This window comes from Serinus canaria, chromosome 8 (assembly GCF_022539315.1).
Source record: "Serinus canaria isolate serCan28SL12 chromosome 8, serCan2020, whole genome shotgun sequence".
NCBI classification, from domain to species: domain Eukaryota; kingdom Metazoa; phylum Chordata; class Aves; order Passeriformes; family Fringillidae; genus Serinus; species Serinus canaria.
The window spans coordinates 30,216,931-30,234,522 of NC_066322.1; the positions used below are offsets into that span (position 1 = coordinate 30,216,931).

The 17,592-nt window shown below is 53.9% G+C and overlaps 1 protein-coding gene across 6 annotated transcripts in view; it reads left to right on the forward strand.

The window, feature by feature from the left end:
- LOC103824315 (carboxyl-terminal PDZ ligand of neuronal nitric oxide synthase protein) overlaps window positions 1-17,592 on the forward strand; it is a 42,852-nt gene that overhangs the window by 21,132 nt on the left and 4,128 nt on the right. For 2 of the 6 annotated variants that reach the window (XM_050977466.1, XM_050977468.1), the window contains exons 3-10: window positions 7,577-7,669; window positions 8,050-8,123; window positions 8,716-8,824; window positions 9,004-9,145; window positions 10,322-10,461; window positions 11,010-11,177; window positions 13,043-13,208; window positions 13,770-13,919. In XM_050977466.1, the coding sequence (XP_050833423.1) occupies window positions 7,577-7,669; window positions 8,050-8,123; window positions 8,716-8,824; window positions 9,004-9,145; window positions 10,322-10,461; window positions 11,010-11,177; window positions 13,043-13,208; window positions 13,770-13,919 (1,042 nt within the window). Of the gene's footprint in view, window positions 1-7,576; window positions 7,670-8,049; window positions 8,124-8,715; window positions 8,825-9,003; window positions 9,146-10,321; window positions 10,462-11,009; window positions 11,178-13,042; window positions 13,209-13,769; window positions 17,168-17,592 lie in introns of those variants that run through there. The other 4 variants (XM_030226385.2, XM_050977467.1, XM_030226384.2 and 1 more) reach the window with 4 other exon arrangements.

Below are 17,592 nucleotides of genomic sequence, written 5' to 3' on the forward strand. Positions count from 1 at the left end.
AGCTTGGTATTAGCCAAGCCCCCATGGAATGAATAGTAATGCTTGCACAGGGACCTTGGTGGCTTTGGTGAGCTGCTGGTGGAACTGAGGGATGTAGCTGGGAGGTGTGCTCCTGCTCCAGCACCTGCATCCCTCATGACACAGTGCTGGTGCTGCTGCTGCATCCCCTGTGGGCTTCCGTGGCACACAGCAAGCTGCTGCTGTGCCTCAGGCCACCTTTGAACCTCTGATTTAAGGGTGTTTAAAAAAAAAAATGCACAGAGAGGTATGGAATACCTGAGGATTTCTTGTAAGGGAGGTAAATCATCTTGCAAATGGAAGTCTTCAAAAAAAAGGGTAGCATAAGTTGTTGCCTGTTAGCTTTCTCCATTTAACCCTGTGGCTGATAGTGATTTCATTCTTACCCCTTCTGATTTCTCTGAGCTTCCTGTGAAGCTGCTTCTCCTGCAGATGGCTCGTGAGTGTGTCCCAGTTTGCCACCTCAACTTGTGAAACTCGGAGGTAGTGAGGGGAGGCTGGAGGAAGCGGATGGAGGCAGCTCTCTGGGAGGAAATAGCAAACCGAGCAGAAGGCATTTATTGTGAAGCATTTGATGTTATTGGAAAACATATTTTGTGTGATGGATGGGTATGCTGCAATCCTGGGGTGGTTTTGAAGCAGCAACCTTAACTTTGCTCTACTGCTCTCACAACAAGGGTATTTTTAGCCTGATTCCCATTTTTACCCATCGGTATGCACAACCATCACAGACGCTTACCAAAATTAAACCTGAAGTTGGATGGGAAAATAGGCACTGACCTTGTCAGTGCAAACCAAAATCACATCTATTTCAGACAAACACATGTACCTCAGAGCTGCATTTCCCATATGTGCAAATGCAAACTCCAAGGAACTGTGGAAGAGTCTTAAAAAGCATCATTAAGCCCAAGAACAAGCATCCTGTATTTCATTATTCTTCCTCTCTTCAAAATTACTGTGGCCTTAAATTAAAGTCCAGCTTGTGCTAAAACTACCAGCAGTGGGGTGTAGGCAGGAGGACAGGGGAAATTTAATCCTGAGGAATAGTTTAAACCCAAACGATCAGGGTAGCAGAGGTGTCCAGCATGTTTGGCCATGCCATGCTGACAGTCTGCCAACGGAGTGGTGGAGAACCTTCATTCTGGCCCCAGATACCTCCGTGTTTCTGTGCCCCACAATGGGACCCATCCCTGCTCCAAGTGTGAGTGCCACGGCCTGGTTTTGTCCTCAGATTTGGTGGCAGGAGCAGGGAGCCCAAGCAAAATAACCACACTGAGGAGATCCCCAAATTTCCCTGCTTTTCTCCTCTTTGTATCCCAGCTCCTGGAGGGAGCAGGGAGGTGCTGCTGGCATCCCATGGCAAGTGCCCTGCTTGTGTGTGGAGCATGGGCATAGTCATGGCCAGATTTACAGATGCACAGAGGAATTGGGGTGCAGTGAAGGGCATGGGAGTCCTCAGACACAGGCAGCATCACAGCACTTTGGTAGCATGGCTCTTAGTGCTGTTTTAAAAATGGCTTTCAGTCCGTTTATTGCTGATCACATTAGTAGGCTAAGCAGGTATTTCAATGTGCTCCTCTTCAGCCAGCCCGAGTCCCCTGAGGGCATGAAGTGCAGCCCAGAGCAGTGGACTGTCAGATACTCTGAAGCCTTGTTCAGAAATGCCTTTTGGATGAAGCCGTGTGCCCTCCTGGGAAGTGCCCTGCTTTCCAGCCATTTCATCCCCTCACACCTGCTGCTGCTTCCCCGGCAGGGCTGGAGGAGCTGTGGGCCAGGGCAGGCTGGCAGGTGCTTTTCTGTTTTGGGGGCAGCAGGCTGCAGCAGCAGGGAATGATGGATGCTGCGTGGCTGGGGACCCCCTGGCAGCACTGTGGCTCTCTGCTGCCCTACCCTTCTGACCCTGGGCTCTAGGGAGAGCCAGTGCTGCCTCTGCTCCCTGCCCAGCTGGCTGCTGGACACCACACAGTATCACAGCTAGCATGGTTGTGACTCTTCTGACCTGCAAGGCTGCTTCTGGCCGGGTTATATCTGTCTGCTACTTTTTTAATCCAAAGCTGTATCTAAAATCATTCCCTTCTCTCTAATGCTCTTTTATTTCAGTTAACTGAAAGGCACACTTCTCCTCCAGTTAACCAGAAGGAAAAAGGAAGGCAAGAGGTGTTCTGGCTGCAGTGTGCTCCTGGTGCTTTGGCAGGACCCCGGGCCGAGCTCGGGGTGTTGGTTGCCCCACAAAGGGCTCAAGGGAAGCTGATGCTGCCTTCCTGCTCCTCTTGCTTTCCCTGCCCAGCCCCAAGGTGGCTTGGCACCCCTGGCCAGGAAAAAAGGGCCTTTTCCTCGCAGGTTCCCGTTCCTGCAGAGCCCACAGGTGGCTTCTGAGTCACTCCAGGGCACTGGGGCTGCTGCCGTTTCTTTGTGTGGTTCAGTAAAGCGAAATCCTCCTGCCCTGTACAGAGCTGCGTTTGCCATTCCTCCCAATTACGGCTGTTAGGATCCCAGCAAGGTTTCTCAGGCTTCCCTCCTGAGAAGCTCCTGGAGGGTTCTGAGGTTTGCTGTCATTCCCCTTGTTTTCAGAAGCAGGAATTGTGAGGTACGTGCCTCCCCCCAGCCGTTCGTGGCTGGCGCCGTGGAGCCTGTGCCCGCTGAACTCGATCCCGGCTGTCATTTTGTAATGAGTTAATTCTTTATCCGAGCACAGCGCCGCTCCTCCCCCGAGCGCTGGGGAAGCGGCGCTGCTCTGCCATTAGCCCGGCCTGACCCGGGGTTAAAATCTAATTCGGCAGGTATTTTATTAGGTATTTTAGGAGCTGCTGTGCCGCCAGGTGCAGGAGGAGCTGGGGGACACGGCCAGGGGCCGGAGAGCACAGAGCTGAGGGTGCTCCCAGCTGGTCCTGCCCAGCCAGCCCTGTGCCGCAGGAGCACCCAGCTTTGCTCACAGTTCCATGTCTTTTCTAAACAAACACACAGAAATACAGCTTTCTGGCAAAAATTACATCCTCTTCTGTTGATTTTCTTATGGCAGATTTTCATCTCCTGCCTCCCGAGCTAACAGAGCAGCATTGAGTTTAGGGGGAATTGCTTTTTCCCTGTTAATTGAATTCTCAAAACACTGCTCTCTCCCCAATACAAGGTACAAGCTTGTAACCTTTTTCCTCTTATTTCTTTTTGTTTTGTTTCGAGGAGGGGGATAGAGGGTGGATGGGAATGGGGGCAGCTCGATGCACTTAAAGCAACTTCCTTTAAAAAGTATTCTGTTTATTTGTATTCTGCTGCCACAATGTCACCATAAAGCATTCCTGGTACCTCCCCTTACTTACAGACAGTGCTACTGGGCAGACTTAAATTGTACCTGAGGCAGTTTAGATGGGCTGGAATGAAATGAGGGCATTTTAATTCAGGTTAACATTTTTCAGATGCTCGTGAATGTGGGGGGATGATGGATCTAGAAAGACATCATCTCTCCTCCTCAGAGCCTGATCTGCCTGACCTTGCATGCAGCGTGGTTACGAGTTTTCCCACAGTTCTGCTGTGTGGAAACAGCCAGATAGGGATGGGTAGCATCTTTCTAGGGATGCTGAGTTTTCCCTGCTTTTCACACGTAGCCATCGCTCTCGGATTCATACATAATTTTATTCCAAGATGACAAGGTTACATGTGCTCTCTATTAAGCAACATATGTTAACTCAATTCTCCAGAAAGGGCAATTTTATTGCTCTGCCAGTAGGAGTGCGTTGCGCAATGATGCATATGCCAGCTGGCTTCTTTTCCTTCCAAAGTTATTTAAATACTGAACTCTGCACAAAAGACAGATGTTAAAAATAGACTCCCACTAACCTGAGGTTGATGGGAAGGCTCCTGTGCCCTGATGGAGTAGATGTTTCTCTTCCATTTGAAAAGATGAATGTGGTTTTTTGTGGGCAGGGTAAAATTAAGCGATAGTCTTTATTCACTTAGTTGGTTGGATTTTATGAGTGATCTTGCACTTCTTTCGCATTACTGAGATCATCTTTGATTTTCTTCTCAAATAGTTGCAGGGTGTTTTAACTGATGTATCTCAGATGTCCATTTTCAGTCTTCCCTCAAAAATTTTAATGCAGCTCTTAGAGTTTCAGTTGGAGACCAACTGTGGAGCTATGCAAGTCTGGGAACAGATGATTTTGTTGTTTCCTTTTCCCTTTTCTGTGTATTTCCCTGAAATTAATTATTCTCCTTCTTCTGGCATTGCTACATAGCTGTAAAAAAGAATTAATATAATTAACCCAAGCTTGTAGTATTATTACAGATATTTAAAGGTCCAGAAACATGCCCAAGATGGGCAAAATGGCTGGGTTGAAAGCTCAGAAAGCTTTTCTGTTACGGCATTTAATTGGTTATAAGTAGTACAGTGAAATCCTGCATGGTGTGAAACCAAAGGGGATCATGGGAATGCTGTGCAAATCCTCTTTCCTTTCTTGATTTCAAGCTGGATAATTATTTCTGTATCCATTCTTTATTGAGCTGTAGGCTAGGATTCAGCTCTTCAAGAGGGAGCCATGGGTGGCTGAGCTTAATCACATATGAAATGTGGTTTTTCTCCTGAGGCAATCACCAAATCCCAGTGCAGTGCCCAGCAAGTGTGGAGTGAATTGCTGCCACCCAGCTCCCTGCACCCAAACATACAGATGTTCCTATTGCACATCTTTGGGAATGCAGGATATACTCCCAGCAAGGATTGGGTGGCAGTGGAAGCATGGGGGTTTCCTTTTCCTGTGGGTCAGCCAGTGCCTGCTTGTTTTGGGTGCAGCAGCAGTGGCAGTGGCTGTGCAGACCATCTCAGAGACCCTTCGGTGGCATTTCCAACCCTGCCATCATCACATCTGCTCTCCTCCCAGCAGCAAGAACAGCCAAATCCTAAGGCTTTGCAGCCCTCTTAAGCTTTCTCTCTTTGTTTTGCAGCGGAAGGAGGAGCGTTGACAAACATGGGCAGGCACAGCAGATCTCTGTGTCTGGGCAGAGTAGTCATCAAGAACAGCTCCAAGCTAGAGAGGTCCTGATCAGTTGTACAGAGATGCTCTTCCATGGCCCTGTTAAGTAAAGGGTGTTGGTTTCACACCTTGCAGTGTCTGTGGCTCAGATCTCACTCAGAGGAACTGCTCAAAGCTGACACTTTCTTGGACCAAATTGGGAAGCCCCCCAAAATCAGCAGTGGCGGCTCCTGGCCCGTGGGACCCAGCATGCTTTCCCTGCAGAGCCCCTGGATGTGAGAGGCAGCTGGGCTGAGTTGCTGTCCTGTTGAATGCTCCTCCTGGCTGATTTGTTACTGAATCAGGGTTGGTGTTGCATTAGAGCCCCAGTGGCCTGAGTTCATTAGTGTGCTGCTGGCTGGGGCTGTGCTGCAGAGCACGGGGAGCATCCCAGAGAGCCGGGGCTGATTGCTCTAATGAGCTCTGCAAGGGCTGGGACGGGCAGCAGCTCTCTAAGCACATGGCTCAGGCTTGCAAAGGAGCTTGGCTCTCCAGTTGGTGTCAGGATAAAGGCCTGGATTTACGGAAGGGCTTAACAAATCTGTCTGCTCGGTCCTTCTGAGAATTTGACTTCTTTGCTTCCAATGGATTTTGCTGGAGTTTTGCCGTGACCCAGGCACAAGGGGGCTTTGGCTTCAGTGTGGCAGAGGCTCCGCAGCTCTTCCCACAGCACTGCCCAGTGCCAAGCTCAGGGTGAGCCTGGGCAGAATCCCTTGCCTGCAGCCAGAGATTGTGGAAGGCTCTGTCCCTGAAATGTGCCAGAGCTGGGTAGTATCTTTGCTGAAACCTCCTGGCCTGTCTGCATCACTGTCCTGGGGCTGTTACTTGCTCAAAAAACATACTAAAAATAGTCTGTCTTACCCTGAGATATTTTTCTCTCTTCCAAACTCACATCAGTTGCACTTGGGGTAGCCCAGAGTAGAAGCCCCTTAGCATCAGGAGCTCCAAAATGCAACTGGATGTGTATAATCAGTGATTTGTTAGGACCAATAAATCAGGCATCAGCACCAAGGAGCCATGCAGTCACCCTGGATGCTGCAGAGAGCTTCCAGATCAGCTTGCAGCTCCTGGAAGATCATATACAGACCCTCAGAAAGGACTGGGATAATTACTGCAAGGTAGTCAGGCCAAAGCTCACCTTTTCAGGGCTAAATCAAGGCATTTCTTTAGTGTTAGGTATCAGGCACTGGTCTAGTGCCCTGACAAGACACAAAGAAGGTGGTCTTGAATGCAGTTTCATCTCTGCTGGTAATGATGGGGATGCACTTGGAAGCCTACACTGGTGAGTTCTTTGGTGAGACCCTTCTCCATGAGGAACAGGCTGTGCAAGCAGCATGTGGGGATGTGCTGGGGGCTTTGAGGCTGACCAAAGCCATGGTGGGAGCCTGACCTCTGCTTTCTCCAGCCCCCACTGTGGGTGGGCTTACCGGGTCAGTACTTGGGGGAGGGCAGAGCTGCATTCCCTGCACTGTTTCTCAAGGATTCTGAATCTCCCATCACCTTCAGCCACTTTAAATGGTTTGAGGAATTGTGCTTTCAGGTCTTTTGATCATTTGATCACAGGTCAGGGCCAGCAGCATCTCCTGCCTGCTGGCTCTGGCTGCCAGAGCTGATGCATCACGCGCTGCTGGAGATATCACAGTGAGGCTGGCACGGGCAGGGCACCCCTCTCTCTGCAGAGACACTGCCCAAATGGTGAGAGGATAAAGCAAATCCTCTGCCTCAGGCAGGCCCAGGGCAGCATGCAGGGCTTTTTCTGGGCACAGAGAGTCTGTCCCGTGGCTGTGCACAGCTCCCTGCAAGTGGGACAAGCATATCTGGTGCCTGATGTGGCTGCACCTGAGGCAAACCAGTCATGGGAATCCTCAAAAGTCCCACAGCAGGATCAGCTCAAATTAGTTGATCCTGCTTATTGAGCCTACTCCTTTGTCAGCCTTCTCCCCGCTTGTAACACTCTAAATGCTAAAATGGGTGGATTTGGGGGAATCTCATTCTCTCCCTAAGCCAGAGCAAAGCTTTGTGTTTAGTCACTGATCTTTGGAAATTCATGTTGGGATTTTTTTCCTGCCCGGTGACTTCTAGTTCAGGTAGGTAATTGCATTATCCCACCTCCCCTGGAGGGGTCCACAGAATCCTCAGGAATCATCTTCAGTTTTATACTGAGCCCAAAAATACCCAACTCAAAATGGCATTTCACTTTCCAGAGCTCAGCAATGGCCACAAGCCAGCAGGGCAAGAACAGCCAGGCTGCAGATCCTTGGGGGTGTGGTGGTCCCTCTCTGGGGAGGCACAGCCCTTCAGAGAGGCAGACCAAGTGCCTTTGAAACACAAGCTAATATTCCCAGCAGCATCCTGAACTGGATACAGCATTATCCACATCCAGGGGCTGGATTGCTTCAGTGTGTGCTCCTCCAGATGCTGGGCACAGGGACACTGCAGGGCAAAAAGACCCCTTGTCCTGTCCCTCTTGCCCCTTCCTATGGGAGCCTCTTTACCCCTCCCTGGGGCTGTCCTGTCACAGGAAGGCTAATGCAGGTGTTTTCTTCCCTCTCCCACAGTATGAGTTTAAAGCCAAGAATATCAAGAAGAAGAAAGTGAACCTCATCGTGTCGGTGGACGGCGTGAAGGTCATTCTGAAGAAGAAGAAGAAGGTAGGCAGCACTGGTCCCTGGGGCAGCAGTGCCTCAGCAGTAGAACCCCTCCCTTCCTGGTGCAGAGACCTTGCAGCATCCTTGAACTTCTGGGAAGATCTGGTGGGCTGGGAGAGGGGGGCATGGGCTGGGTCAGCCTTGTGTGAGTCATGTTCCTGCAGGGTGGCTGAGCCAGTCCTGGTGTAGTGCAGAAGGGGCTCAGAGGGCCCTGTGGGAGGTGCTGTGGGATGTGGCTGGTCCCCAAAAGGACCCAACCCTCAGCAAAGCATTGCAGGGGAGCAGCAGCAGACCTGCGACAGGAGCTTCCCAAGTATGTCCCTGGACTGTCTCTCTGCCCTGTCCTTGTTCTCAAGGACAGCATCTGACGTACTCATTTTCAGCTTCTTTCATTGCAGAAAAAAGAATGGGCCTGGGACGAGAACAAAATGCTTGTCATGCATGATCCCATCTACAGGTAAGGCTGTTGGGTGAGGGGACGGAGGCTTGCATGGCTCTGCCGTGCCTCTTGCCCAACCACAAAAGCCCCATGCTGGGCCCTGGAGAGCCGCCACCATCCTATGGAGGGCAGCTCATGGAGCTTCCCAAGCCTCCAGCTCTCCTCCATCTTCTTCCCAAAAGCCAAGAGCAGAGGGTGTCTGTCCCAGGAAGGCCAAACTGGAGCAAGGGAGGCCCCCAGCCATGCTGGGGAAGGGGTGGCAGGCACGTGGGCAAGACAATCCAGCTCTGTGAGCTGGCCAGGAGTGGGGTTTGCTCTTCTCAATCTCTGGAGGCTCCTGGGCTGCTGATGCTGTCCCTGGGGGCTGAGCAGAGAAGTCCTATGCTACCTTTGCAAAACATTTCTGCTGCTGAATCAGCAGGCAAATTTTCCCAGCTGAGGTAAAACCACTGCCAAAAAAAATCTGGTGGGCTTTAGCAGGGATGTAGTGCAGAGGTTGGGCATCTGCAACACCCTGTGCCATGGGAAGCATTGGTTGTGGCCTTAGCAGTCTCCTGGGAATGTGGGTAATGTGTATGCTTATATCCTCCCTTCCATTCTGTCCTTGCAGGATATTCTATGTATCTCATGACTCCCAGGACCTAAAGATCTTCAGCTACATTGCTAGGGATGGATCTAGCAATGTTTTCAGGTGCAACGTCTTCAAGTCCAAGAAGAAGGTAAAGATACCAGGATGCATCTTGTCCTGGTGTACTCTGGGTGAAGCAGCTGGGGCAGGACCCCATGGATCTGAGACCCTGTGGCAGCACAGAGACCCGTGAGAGCTGTGCCAGCCTGGGGGGGTCACCATGCAGAGGCAGCCCAGCTGCAGTTCCATGTCCCTTCCCCTCCCCGGCAGAGCCAAGCCATGCGCATCGTGCGGACGGTGGGGCAGGCGTTTGAGGTGTGCCACAAGCTGAGCCTGCAGCACACCCAGCAGAACGCTGACGGCCAGGAGGACGCAGACAGCGAGAGGAATGGAGACGACCTGGACATCCCAGGTATTCTGCAGAGGTGGAGATGTGGGGGTGGCATGGGGCCCCCAGAGCCTGTCAGATGTGGTTCACAGAGGCACTGCCTTCCCATACTGCCCCTTGATGGCTGACATTTCTGGGCAATGGATTTGCACAGCAATCTGGCCTGCTGTGCTCCAGGCTCAAGCTGGGATCTTGCCCAGCAAGGAACCTTCTCTAGGTGTTAGCCATGATCCTCTCAGACATCCCCCTTGCTGAGAGCCCATTAGCAGTGCCCAGGGCTCTGCTCTGTGCTTGGCTGCACATGCTGCAAACATTCCCTCGCTGCTTCCGCACAAGGGGCCCCAAGCACGTACCTTCCTCGTGTCCTCTCTGCAATTCCCAGAATGGACATAGCTGTGTTTGTGCTCTCCCATCAAGCTGTTAGCGTTGCAGGCAGGCTGCAGATCCTGCTCCTTCTCAGCCCTGTGGGTAGAGGTTGCAGGGATGCCTGGCTGGCAGGCTGCTGGTCCCTGAGCAGGGTCCCAGGAAGCAGCCTTTCTCCTTGGCACTGGTGCCTGTGCTTGAGGGGAGGCAGAAGTTCTATGAGAGGTTAGTCAAACCCTTCCAGTCCCAGGTGGGACCCTGGCAGGTCCTGCTGCCTGTCTGTGTGTGGATTCCCTGCCCTGCCCTGCCATGCTGTGGGCTGGATCCTCCACATCCCAACAGGAGCAGCCTGGGCTGGGCTGCGATTTCCTGCTTGCCTCTGTAACCAGTGCTGATGACCTAATCATTGGGCTGCCCTGGACCGGTCATTGTTTGGTTTTCCTCCACACAATGTCCCGGCCACAATATGCAGCTCCCTGGGGAATTCAGAGCATCTGTTTTTTGTTTTTCTTTCCCGTAATCTCTTGTTTACCTTTCTTCAGCTTTATCTGTGTTTTCTGTTCTTGGTGGCCCATTTGTCCCACATCAGGGCTTTTGGCTGCCCTTCCCCAGATTTGGTGTGCTGGGGCTGGGTGTGTTTTTAGCTGCAAGCCTCCTCCCGAGCAGCAGCAGGAAGAGCAGCCATGTCTCTCTGTACCTGCTTCCCGCCAAAGCCGCAGGGTGGGTGGCACGGGGGCCGTGGGCACCCACGGTGGGCATTGCTGCCCACGCCACGGGTGAGCAGGGTGAGCTCCCGGGACAGGCAGGCTGTGCCCTGCCCTGACCCTTCACCCGCAGCCTGTCGCCTCTCCGGTGTGGAGAGAGCGGCTGCCTCCGCCGAGGAGACCGACATCGACGCCGTGGAGCTGCCGCTGCCCGGAGCCGACATCCTGGACTTCAGCCGCGGCGTCACTGACCTCGATGCTGTGGGCAAGGAGGTGGGTGCCACAGCGAGCCCAGGGCCCCTGCCCTCTACTCTCAGGGGGTGGCACGGCCCCAGCCCCACGACTCTGACTGCATCCCGAGGGCCCAGGGGTCGGGAGGGATTGTGCAGCATTCCCCAGCTCCTGGATCAAAGCCATCTGCCGCTGCAGACCTGCCCTTTGGCTGGGGCCCAGGGGAGAGAGCTGTGCTGAGGCTCAGCTATGTGCAGCCACACGGAAAGGGTTTGGGGCAGATCTGATAGCGACTTTTTTCCACCAAAAACACCAAAATAAAAGACTTTTTTGATACAGTGGAAATTCCCACAGGAAGCATCAGCCTTTTTGGGAATCTTCTACAAAAGTATGTGGATTGTTGTTGAAACTGAAAAAGTACTGTTTTCAAAGGTTGTAAGCACCCTCAGCAAAGTGTGCATTAGCTATAAATGGAGCTGCTTCTTTTCTGGGTATTTAGTGTGGCTGCTCTGTGCCAAAGCTCGTATGTGCCCGATGGCTTTCTGAGGTGAATGCCAGGGGATCACACTTTCAACACTGGTGTTTTGCAGAGCTGCCTCCACCCTGAAGATATCCTGACAGCATCACCCAAGATGCTGCTGCCCTCATCTGCCCAGCTGCCTGATCTGGGAACACCCCTCTCTGCCCACCACCAGATGCAGCTTCTCCAGCAACTCCTGCAGCAGCAGCAGCAGCAGACACAAGTGGCCGTGGCACAGGTTCTCCCCTCCATTCTTTCCCAGGGGCAGAGGCAGGGCTGGGGCACACTACTGAACCTTTTGGGGCTGCTGGAGTCTCCTGCCTGGAGGCAGCGTTGAAGGCAGGCAGCTCCATGGGGAGGGAGCTCCATGAGGTGCTTGCCACCAGGTGTCTGGGGCCTTTGGCCCCTGTCTGCTCGCCAGTGCCCTGCCCCAGTGACTGGTGTGCCTGGACTGTGCAGCTGGCAGCTTGTTCTCCATGTAGCTATTTCTCATTGAAGCAGCTCGGTTGCTTTATCCAACTCATCACCGGAGCTTTACTTGTTCCCTGACCCTGCACTGAGCTAGCTGCAATTCATCAACTTTTTTCATGGCCCGAGTGATGGGCTCCAGCAGCCTTTCTGTGCTGCCCCATGGCTTTGCTCCTCTCACATCAGTAAATCAGTATTTGTTGATCAATTCTGGCTGAGCTGCTGCCTCCAGAGCCCACATGCCTTTTGGGGTCAAGACTTACAAGTTGCTTTCCCCTCTGGAAGAGGGATCTCCGTTATTCGGGAATCCTTTGTGTCGGTCCAAGTATAGTATTGCTCATAATCCAAAAGGCTCCATGGGCCTGCTTAAAGTGTAAAATATTGCACCCCTTGCTCTTGGTCTGGCTTCGTGGAAGGTTGTAAATCCCAGTCCTTTGCCTGGACTCCTGTCACTCCCAGACTTGCTATGCTCTAGCTTGGCTCTGCCAAGGACACTGCTGTGCCACCTTGCTGGCCACATTTGGGCAGCAGCTGCCTGCTGGCACAGCTGGCACTGCCTCCTGGTACCCATCTGTGGGGGCAGGTGGCCCCCAGCTGGGCAACTTCAGGGGCCCTGCAGCTGCAGCTCACAGCTTGGCAGGTACTGAGAGCTTCCTCTTCTTCCTCAAGGTCACTTTCTAGGCCACAGTAAAATGGCCTTTTGTGTTGGGTGGGGATATTTTTGGGTTTGGGTTATTTTTGTTTTGGAAAATTTTTTTTGTTTGATTTTTTTGGGTTTTTTTTTTGTTTTTTTTGTTTAGTTGTAAATCTGTGCTTTCCTGGTTCCAGTCCTTCCTGGAGCAGTTGTAGGAGCTGTGGGTGGGTGCCAGGAAGGGGCGCTGAGCAAAGTGGCCCCCAGGTCGCTGCTGTTCCCTTGTGCAGTGTACATTTCTGGGGTTCTCCCTGCTCAAATGCAGATCAGAGAGCTGCCCTGGGCAGGAGCTCCAGGCTGTCTGCCCTCAGGGGCGTGGTTCTGGGGACACAGATGTTTGCACAGAGGTAGCTGTGCTGGAATCAGTGGTGGTCTTGCCCGTGGGCTCTCCGCAGGCTTTGCTTTCCAGAGCCAGGCTGAGCAGCCAGCTCGCACCTGAGAGCAGCACCCCTCAGCAGCAGCCTGCCATCTCTGGTGCTCCCCTCCTTGCGACAGAGGCCACTGGCTGGGCCCTGTTTCTGGGAAAGCTTCCCAAAAAGACAGCTTTTCCCGGGCCAGCTCCACTGCACCGCTGTACCCTCACACACCCACGGCACCATCCTATCGGTTGAGCGTGTCTCCTTTGCTGCATCCATCTGGTTCCTCCTGGGCTGCCCTTTTCATGCACATCTGCAGCTCACGTGCACCACTGACAGTTCAACCAGTGTTGCCCATCTGGTCTTGAGCTTTTCCATCAGGGAGGCCAGGGAACAGTGTGCTGAGTCCTGGTGTGACACCACCCACACACTCCCCATCACATCTGCAGTACCTGCAGGGAAGGGTGCTTCATCACATCATGTGTTGGGATGCTGGTGAGCCCTGGGAGATGGGCAGGGATGGCCAAAGGTGAAGCCCTCAACCCTCAAGCAGCATCTGCTCGTGCTCACCCGCTGTGTCCTGTCCAGGTCCACCTGCTGAAGGACCAGCTGGCAGCAGAAGCAGCGGCACGGCTGGAGGCCCAGGCTCGTGTGCACCAGCTCCTGCTCCAGAACAAGGACTTGCTGCAGCACATCTCACTCCTGGTCAAACAGGTGCAGGAGCTGGAGCTGAAGCTGGCAGGGAACACGACCAGTAAGCACTGCCGCCCATTCCTCTCCCCTTGCAGCTAGCCAGGGCTATGGGGGACATGCATGCAAGTGTTTTTCTTGGGGTTTTTTGCGCATTTCCAGTTATTTTGTTCAGAGAGATATTTGTGCCCTTCTGGCCTGGCTTGTGCGTGTGCATGCATGCAGCATGGGAAGGGGCTTGGGGAGGGCTGTATGGACAGGTAGTCACCTACCCTCCATCAGCTGTATGTCCGCTTTCCTCAGTGGCTGCATGCTCCAGGCCAGCTCCGTACCTGCCCAAGAGCCCCTATCTCACCTTCCTCTCCAACAGGATGTGTCCATCAACTCTCTGCAGGAGCTGGGCTAGAAGATAGTTAACTTCTTGTCCTGGAGAACTGGCCCTTTGTTGGTCAGCAGCAGCTCCTGGCATTAGTGACACCAAATAAGCCCCTCAAAACAGCAAGAGTGGAGAGGTTGATACCCAAATGACCCCAGACTGTCCTCCTCTGGCCAGTGTGCAGCCAGCTGTGTCAGCCAGGGGATGCCCAGGCAAGCTGAGCCTCTTAGCCGCGCCCTTCTCTTGCAGCAGGCTCCCAGGACAGTCTGCTGGAGATCACCTTCCGCTCCAACACCCTCCCCGTCCTCTGCGACCCGACCACCCCGCAGCCCGAGGACACCCAACCGCCATCGCTGGGCCCCAGCTCGGCCTTCCCCAGCACCATGGGCAGCCCCATAGGTAGGAATGACTGTCTGGTGAAGCTGGAGTGCTACCGCTTTCTGCCGGACTCGGGGCCACCTGCCCCGGAGCCAGCCCTGGGCAGCCTGGAGCTCATCAAGTTCCGTGAGTCGGGCATCGCCTCCGAGTACGAGTCCAACACGGACGAGAGCGAGGAGCGCGACTCCTGGTCCCAGGAGGAACCGCCGCGCCTGCTCCACGTCCAGCCCAGGCAGGACCTGGGCGACAGCCTGGAGGACGAGATCGCGGTGTAGGGGTCAGCAGGAGGTGGTGCAGAGCAGCCAGGACCTGCTGGAGCTGGGAAGGACCCTGGCTGCAGTCCCATGGCCCTGGCAGGGATGGCACAGCCCAGAGAGGGGGGGAGAAGGGAGCAGGAGGATTCCAGTGCCCAGTCGGGAGTGTCTGGAGGGGAGGATGGAGCTGTGTGCGGGGCGCATGCCGGGCGTGCTGTGCTCCGGCATGCGTGGGCTTGTGTGCTGAGCTGCAGCATCCCTGCTTTGCAGCAGACAGAACTGACAGCTCCTTGTGCTCCCCCCTGGCCTCGTCTCCCTTCAAACTGTGTGTCAAGGTCAGGCAGAGGTAAGGGACTTCTGCTGGATTAGCCTCTGCTGCTGCTGGGGAAGCAGTAAAGCAGAGGAGAGCTTTTGCTGTAGGAATGGGAGAGCAGTCTAGGGCAGTGATCAGGGACTGAGGGGGCAGCTCCAAGGTGGTGAGCAAGGACAGAGCAGCTGGTCTGGCTCTTTGCATGGTGGGCAGGGTGGCTGACAGCCATGCTAAATGAAGGTTGGTGATGGTGCACTGTCAGAGCTGGTCTGTGAGAGAGAAGTGAGGCACTGAGGGACAGTGGCAAGGAGCCTGGAAAGGTTTTGAAGGGGTGAGGTGAGGTTGCACAGGCTGGCCAGGTGCAGGTAGTGGTTGGCAGGGGGATGTGGCACTTTCAGGACAGGGTTTATCTATGCGAATGCAGGTGGAGGGCGTGTAGGCAGAGTCCGCTCCTCTCCCAGGATGCAGAGCAGAGAGGAAGGCTCAGCGTAGTGTGGAGCAGGGAGCCAGGGCATGCAGCATTAAGCTGTGGAGTGTCCTCCCCCTCATCATCTAATCCTTTGGCTCTTTGGCACAGCTGCCAGGTTTCAAAGCCTTTTTCATGCTCTCAAGTCACATTTTCAAGCACTTCCGATCACCACAAACTGCCTGCTTTGCTTTATGGACAAACCCTCCCATTTCCAAGCAGTTTTTTTGCCCCAGACCAAGGCTGGGAGCTGCAATGCTGGCATTGGCATCTTCAGGGATGAGCACACTTCCAGCCCTCAATGGGGAGTGAACTGCTGGTGTCTGCAGGGGTGCTTCATCACACCTCTGGTTTGCACCCTCTGGAAAAGTGAATCCAGGATCTCAGGGGTCCCCCACCAGCACTCGAGACACTTATGGCTGAAAGCCATCTGTGGGGGCCTCCAAGGGATCCAGAGCTTGTTCCTTTTCTGCAAACACTTTTATCACCTGCCTGGTGCTGAGCCTCTAAGAGGCCAAGATTGAAAGGGGTATGAACCAAAGTCCTGATGCCCACCCTGCTTCATGTGGAAGCACTCGATGAGGTGGGGATTTGGCACAGTTGTCTTCCTCCCCATCCTCCCTCCTATCCTGCTTCTGCTTTGCTTTGTTGCTTCCTTGCTGCTCTCATCTTTGCCAGCTCTGTCTCTGCTCAATCTGCTTGCAACTTACCCCTGGCTGACACCACCTCTTGCTCTCCTTCAGGGCTTAGCCTGGTTGCTGAGGAAAGTCCATCACTTCTTTCTGCCCTGGTCCCCTTGGGACTGAGAGCTGCTGAGGAGTGTGTGGATGAGACCCCCGGGGTCAGCACAAGCTGTGCTGTGCACCCTCCACCACACAACAGGACTGGGTGGACTTTGAGGAGATAGAGGGTCTAGTGGGAAGGAAAGAAGGACATGTTTCAGTGTCCCCAGCAGTGTCCCCAGCCCCGGTGTTCAGGGGAGCTCTACACCAGCCACAGAGCAGGCAGAGTGGGAGGGAGTGCTGTTTGGTATAGGGTGCTCCTGTCCTCTAGGCACCACTGCCTTCATATGCCCTGTCCCACATGGCTGTGGGGACAGCTGTGTGCCAGCCCCTCTGCTGGGGACCCGGCATGCCACTGGCAGCTCGCAAGGGGTGCGAGGTTGGTTCAGCTAGGAGGAAGAAGTGGGCATGCACAGCATGCACAAGGCATGGTACTTCCAGGGTAGGCATGGTTGAGCTTGGACAGGGATTTCCATGTGGGCAGAGATTGTTCAGGGGAAAGAACTGCAGGAGCTCAGCTGTACATGTGGGGCAGATGAAGGGAGAGCCTAAAAAGAGCAACAGCAGGCCAGAGGTCTCTTCCAGGCTGGGTTGCCTCAGGAAGCAGGTGGGGGGAGCCATCTCCTGAGCTAGTGCTCCAGTCCATCCCTGCTGCACACACGGAGCTCAGGCCATGTCTTGTGAGAGGCTGTCAGGACCAGATGTGGCCTCAGGCTCCTGCCCCATGCTCTGCCCACAGGGGACAGGAGCAGGTGCCCCACAGGCCGAGGGGGTGCTGCCGGGGCCGGGTGGGATCCTGCCAGCCTCATGCTGCACCATGGGTGTACACATGTAAATGACCCCTCCTAAGTCAGTGCTGCCTCCAAGACTCCTCTCTAGCCTCTCACTTTTGTTATGGACCTTGACAGGGGTTTTATAGCTATATTTTTTGTCCTTTCTTTTCCTACAACTGTCATATTACTAACTGTTGAATCTATCTGGGAAGCCAATCTGTCAATGTAAGTGCACTTAACCCTTGGGTGTTGTCATGAGTCAACTGGCTTTTGCTAAATAAATCTTTCTATTTCTCAAGGCTTTCTGTTGTCTCTTTCTTCTCACTGACTTTCTCTTTCTGTGCTTCCTTCCCTCTCCATGCTGGATGCCAGCACCAGCAGTGACATCCTCTGGCCTTGCAGAGACCCCCTCCAACCTAAGCTTCCTCTCCTGTGGGACCCCTGCTTGTGGTGCTAGCCACAGGATACCCACGAGAGCAAGGTGCCCAGAATGTTGCTAGGAGTAGAGGTGTTTCAGTCTCACCCTTCAGCCACTCCACAGCACAGGCTTGTCTCAGGGCTGATCCAACAGCTGCAGGGTGTCAGGGGCTTCCTGGCATCTGCAGAACTCCCCACAGAGATGCTAATCGGCACTTTCAGAGGCTCGGGAAATTTTTGGCAGCTGGAGAAGGAAAAATAGGGAAGAGCCTCTCTTAAAGGATGGCAGAAGTGTTGTGTAGGCAAAAGCAGCACGCCGGCAGGAGCTGACTGCTCCTGAAACAATTCATTGTGCAGGAGTGATGGAGCAGTGCCCTCCCGTGGCAGCCGCGTGGCTGCTTTGGCTGCACGGACACCCCGGGTGCTGAAGCCTCCTGTGCTTTGAGCTCCTGCTCCCCCAGGACCTCGGGCTTGCAGTAGTACTCCTTGAAGCTGTAGCCCTGCTGGGAGCTGTGCTGGATCTGGGTCTTGAGCAGCCATGGTGTGGGGAAGATGGGGCAGCACAACGTGCACTGGTAGCCACACTGGAGCAAAGGCTGGCACTTAGAAGCAGTGAGTTTGTCCTGGACCAAAATGCTGGCTTTGCTGCTGGCCAGCCTGGCCCTCTCAGGGGCTGGAAGTCATCTGAGGAG